This window comes from Sprattus sprattus (genome assembly GCF_963457725.1).
Source record: "Sprattus sprattus genome assembly, chromosome: 2".
NCBI lineage: Eukaryota > Metazoa > Chordata > Actinopteri > Clupeiformes > Clupeidae > Sprattus > Sprattus sprattus.
Window position 1 is genome coordinate 25,695,763 of NC_137921.1, and position 6,189 is coordinate 25,701,951.

The window sequence follows — 6,189 nt, forward strand, 5'->3', positions numbered from 1 at the left end:
ATGATGACTCTCCTTGCAATGCACACTGCTTTTAATGACATGGCACATAGGTAAACAAATTTGAGTATTTTCCTTCATGCTGTTACAGCAGCCCGGTAGTTTTTCATTTGAAGTGGAAGAAATGGTACCGGTAAGTGCAAAAACATTAACAGATTTTGTAAAAAAAAAAAAAAAAAAAAAAATTATAGTACAACCTTTTTGAAGTCTAATGCCCAATTGTGCATTTTCATGATGGTCTCATGGGATTTTTTGGTTAAGTTTTGCTACAAAGAGAATTGACATTATTCAATGTATTCTCTCCATTTTAAAACGGACAAATAACTATCCATAAAGTTTAAAATATTAAACTGCTAGATATTGACAGAAGAATCTGAAGAGGTGGAGGGGTTTGATGTCTTAGAGATGTGGTATCCTCCTGCAAGAACAAAAATGAAGAAAACTGATTGATGATAATCACTCTTGTAAACTCCAAGGATGATATTTACATGCCAGAATTAAACTGTGGATACTACTACTACTACTTCTTATAATAATGGTATACATTGATATTAATATGCCATAATTAAACTTTGGATACTACTACTTCTTGTAATTGTAATAATAATAATAATAATAATAATAATAACGATAATCAATCAGTAAAAGGTGCTCTCTTACTTTTCCTTCTAATCCTTTGAATGATACCCAAACCATTAGAAGATGACACTCCTCCACTTGTGCTCTATAACAGACAGAATGTAAAACAAATACAGATTATTTCAAATCCAAAAACCTTCTCCAGTAACAGATACATCACAGAACAATTCCATTATGAGCATGTAGGGCACAATGTAATGAAGCATGACTCTACCACAATTCATTTTTATTTGCTTATTTTGGTGTGGTTCAGAGTGTTATTCTGGAGAACCCTCAGTATGTCACTGTGATTAGAATAAGTATTTACTCAATGGTGAGTTATAGTGGAATTTTATATTGGATTTTTATGTTTATATATATATTTTACTTTTAAAAACAGGGTCTTTATATGAGCCTGCTATAACAAGACCCAAATTCAATTTGTGAATAGGTAGGGTCTGGCCACGCTCCACTGGGAATTGCTTCCAGTCATTGCATCCTAATGGGCGTAGACTTCAGGTTCATTTTGAAACCACTGGACCAGCCTTTAACCAATCTGCATAGACCACCATGGGATTCATTTACTTCCTACTTTACCACTAACAGTTCAAACTGATATATTTTCCTTTTCCCAAACCCTGTTGGCAGTAAATAAACAATGTTTTCGCCCTTAATGAATACATTTACATATTACTCTTACTCCAGCTTAAATTCTTCTATGTTTGTTAGCATTGCTACTACTGTTGGTATCGTTTCATGTAGCTCTTGCACTGCCGCCATTGCTGGAACTACATTTAGAGACAAACACTATATTTCATCGCACTTAGCCACCCCCACTGGTCACTGATTGGAGGCCACTCAGAATGGCCCTGTTCCATCTTGCAAACAGAGTGTCCAGACTATTATCACAGAGAAAAGGAAACTGAGCTGTGAGCAATAGGCAGGTGGAGCCAGCCTATGTTTATATAGCCAATATAAAACACGTTGATCCAAAACTTTTTATTTAAGTTGTGTAACACTTGTGTGACACTTTTTTGTATCATCCTTTTCCACTGTTCATTCTTGGCCACGGCTTTTTGTTTGTTGTATGCTATATGTTATGTATATGCTTACTCTTGTTTGTCCTGATCCGGAGGTTGAGATCAGTGGTTTTCCGGCCAGAGCAGTTCGAATCTAGACATACGAGAGGATGACATGTAAATGATTAGCATATTTGTGGCCATAGCTTCCTGTAGAAAAAAATTAAGACATTTCATGGATGTGTGCTAAGCTTATTAATACTGTTCAGCTGTCATACAAAGATGTACAGTAGGTGTTCAATAAAGATTGAGTTCATTATTTGACTGTTATTTTATGTTGCCCGTTGCTTTCAGAATTAATTTGTTTCTGAAAAAACAAGCTAACAAACAAATAAACATACAGTGCTGTTATATTCCAAGACGGAGATTTGACTGACTTTAGTGACAATACATACCTTACTATCCAAAAGGGTCCCAAACACCAAAATGAAGAAACCCTTTGAAAGAGAAATATGCATGAGAGAATGTATTCAACAAATACACAGAACAATATTAAAAGTGCATTCAGTTGATATAATATATGGTAATCCAAAAGCATACCTGAAAAGAATTCAGGAATGCAAAAACAACATGAAGTCCAAAACTATCTGGTTCAATCAAGATGCCAATGCCAAATCCCCAGGTTAGGCCAAACAGTGGAGTTAAAACGGCCACACATTTTGCAATGACCTTTAGGTTTTGTTTTTCACTATTTTCCTCAGTGTCTCCCACTCCTCTTTTTAGCATTTTGGACAGGACCACGATCATGACACAAAGGTTGATGACCACAATGACCAAGACAGGGATCACAAAGGCCAACAGGGCCTTTGTCTCAGTCCAGTTAAGCCAGCACGTATTATTTGAGTTGATATAGCCATCATGTCCAGCTGTCGAAGCCACAGTTACCACTGTTATAATGAGAGGGCAACCGTAGCCAATAAAAAAGCCAATTAGCATCATGGCCAACCTGGATATGTTTCCGAAGGGCCACACAATGCGGTAAAAGAGCAGTAGGGCTGATAACAGCATCCAGAAGAACATTGCCAGATAAAATAAGTGGGCAAAAAACGTAGCTGCAGTGCAGGGCCCCGCGTCTGCTCCATTTTCATCCGATACAGCTGCTCCTACGATGAACCAGATGTCAGCCATCAACAGGGACACAGCAATGTTTACAATGCAGACGTGTCGCAAGTAGGCTGTGTCATTCTTTGTGATGGCACGCCAAACAATGATCTCAATTATTAGGCAGATGACCAAGCTGCCCATTGATATTCCAACTCCAACATACGTTATGACTTCCAGGGCGATTTTGGCTACGGGTGGAATATAAGGGGACATGAGAATGGAAAAGGAAGTTGTGTGATTGCACTCGCATGTGACTGTGATATTTCCATCGAACATCGGCTCACACCCAAATGAATCCCATCCACCAGTTTTGTTGAAAAGATCAAAGTTCCAAAAGACACAAAGGGGGTTAGCCAATTCTGTATTGTTTTTCTCAAAGGTCAGAGAGATGTTGTCAAGAGGTTGACTTGTATTGACCAAAATAACGTTGCCATTCAGGGTATTGTCTTTGGAGTTATGTAAAGTTCTGACTGGGATAACATTATTAAGGGAAAAAAATACCACGACTGTGACTGAGGTGTTCCTCCCAGATAGCTCTGTTGCAGGGATTTCAATTTCAGATGAGTTTATCATGAGCAAATTATTGGCTTCAGTCACCACAGCTTTGTTCAAAGAAAGGGTTTCTGTAACAATCTGATATGTGTCTTCATTTGCCAGTGCACCTGCCATTTTTTCCACAGCGCGCAACAAGTTGGAGCTGGCATTTTTACGAGTTTCATTGGTATCACCATTTAAGCTATTCCAGACAGCATTTGCACTCGGGGACACAAGGACATTCACAGTTTGAAGGAAATTCTGTGAAAATACAATTGACAAAAAGGAATGGGTTAGAAAAGGCTTTTGGTGGTAAATGCCACCAATAAAGATCAGTTTAATAGAAAACACTCTCAATATGTATTTTTTTCTGCGGACAATTGTTAGTAAAAAAAAAAAAAAAGTTTCACATTTCAAAACACCATACCTCCATCACCTCCTGGTCCACTTCGATTGTAACGGAAGCTGTTGCAATATTGTCAAGTATGGTCACAATAGATGTGACAGTTGCTTGTGAAGAAACAACTAGATCATCATTCTGCAGTGTGGCGTTATTGAGCTGCTCAACAAATTTAGGAACATCCCCTCCAGTTATGCCCTGTTGGGGAAAATAGTTCTCTTGCTAAAAATCAGGGCTTGGAAACATTCAAAGCATGTAATTAAAAACAGGAATGGAATTATTGAATGGAATGGAAAGTCATGGAATTTCTGCATTATTTATTCTATTGCCTTGTAAAAATCACAGCAATTTGAAAGGCAATGTTTGAGAATTCGCGCAGCAAATTCAGTCCCTTTTGTCCACAGTTATCACAACCAATCCTCCTGGTTGGATCATAATTTTCCCCGCAGGAAATGGGGGGGGGGGGGGGCATCAAACTAGCAACAATATCGCAACAAACCCTCACAAGATCCTGGATGGACTGGACTTAACATAATAGAAGAATCTAGAAAATACTCAATAGTACAGAGAACATTACCTGTGATTGATCTTCCAGGTTTTTGATGACTTCTAAGACACAGTCGTCCTGCAGAGGAACCCATTCACCTTTAGTACACTTATACTGTTGTTGACCAACTTTCCCTTCAGCACAGGAAACTGTTACGATATCTTCTTCTTTTCCAACTCCAAACACGTCGTCCTCACAAGTTGTTACTGCAGAAATCAAAGTTCACATTTCAGAACACACTTGTGGGTGTTTTTTTTTGTCATGCTACTTATGTTGAGGCTAACAAAGACTTATGACAAAGGCTATGTATGACAAAGGAAAGGCAATATGAGTACATTGCTGTATCGTTTCCGCTTTGACAATACTTTTTTTTATCAAAGTTTTTAAATTGTTCTCATTTTGGTTCAAGTTTAAGCGAACAACATGCATGTCTGTTGTAGGAAAAAGCTGCATAATTCTGCTCCATACAGAACAGTTTATACTCCACTAATACATGTATTGTATTATATCTACTGCACTGTGTGGTAAAGAAGCAAACTTGTAAGTGAGCTCTTGGTATTGATAAGCAAATATTTTGAGCTGAACTGACTAAAAAAAACTGACAAACAAATAAATGAAAAAGAAAACAAATGAGGAAATGTACCTTCATTTCGTGCACCAACAATCAACTTAATGTTTTTTCTTCTGTTTTTGAGTTGGTCCTTTTCAGTGTCAAGTTGGCATGAAAATGTCAATGTATTGCCACAATCTTCAGTTTTCGTGGGATATGTTACTTTAACACAATACCTTTTGTTTTCTAAGGTACCTTCAAATGTAGAAAAAAAAGGAAATAAAATGATCAATTAACCTACTAAACTGTCACATAACATCTATGACCATACACAGACAAAAATGTTAAATATTTTGTGAATTAATGCTGAATTCGCAACATTAAAAAAAAAGCCTATTTTACAAACGTGTGCTGAATATGTTCTGCTAAATAAACTACTGAAGAATTGTAAGCCAGCAATGAATAAAAAACAAATGCTACAAAATGTAAAAACTCGCAAACCCAACCCCCTAATGCAAAAGATGCCGTTGAAACAACTGAGATATTCTTTAAGGTCAAAACAATCACTTAAAATAGAAAGCAGAAAAACAACATTTTGGACACTTTGAAAAGAATACGTAAGAAATGTATATTATAACATGATGGTGTGTTATTTAGAAGTGGATAAAATCTAGATAAAGATATTTCTGCTTGTGAGACTACACTCAATACAATTTTTTGCATCAGTCATTTTGAAGAAATATCAGATCTCCGTACGTTGGGTTTCAATCAATGGAACATTCTGCAGCATACTTAAGAGCCGTATAATAAACAGCCAACTTGGCTGGCATTCTACACAGATTGAACACCAGCTCTGTACTTACTCGTTGGGGTCATATCTCCAACATCAATCAATTTGACTTTGTATGGGTCCTTCACACAGCAACTCACAACAACAGGATCCTCTGCTTTACAAATAACAGATTTTGTAAGAAAATTTGGCTGAATCTGAGGGTTTTGTTTGATTGTTACAGTGCCCCAATAAAAGAGAGTTGGTGCTGAGATTCTGTCATATCTGCAGCCGTAAAGACCTGCAGGATCAAAGCAGACAAGCACCACAGATGTCCAGTTAAGTCCAGCACAGCCATGAACAATTTACCATGCATTTTACTCTACTGAACTTCTCTTCATACAGTATATACTTGAGGAAAATAAAACATTCAGTCTAATTTCAATGAATCTGATTTACCCTGGTCACTAAGGGCAACTTCTCTGATGGTGAGAGTCTTGAGATCAGGTGAAATCTGATATTTATTTGTGTTTGTGAGTGTTTTTCCTTTGAATGTCCATTCTGGTTCACCAACTGTGTCACTTGATTCAG

General features: G+C 37.2%; 1 protein-coding gene across 1 annotated transcript; it reads right to left on the reverse strand.

The window, feature by feature from the left end:
• Positions 1–350: 350 nt before the first annotated feature.
• LOC308381831 (adhesion G protein-coupled receptor F5-like) lies at positions 351–5,705 on the reverse strand (the record flags this gene model as incomplete). The annotated part of the gene is made up of 7 exons (XM_080859440.1): positions 351–415; positions 1,729–1,788; positions 2,095–2,131; positions 2,235–3,593; positions 3,760–3,930; positions 4,310–4,485; positions 5,693–5,705. 7 exons carry the CDS (start codon positions 5,703–5,705, stop codon positions 351–353), a joined length of 1,881 nt encoding a protein of 626 aa, XP_080715566.1.
• Between the last annotated feature and the right edge of the window lie 484 nt (positions 5,706–6,189).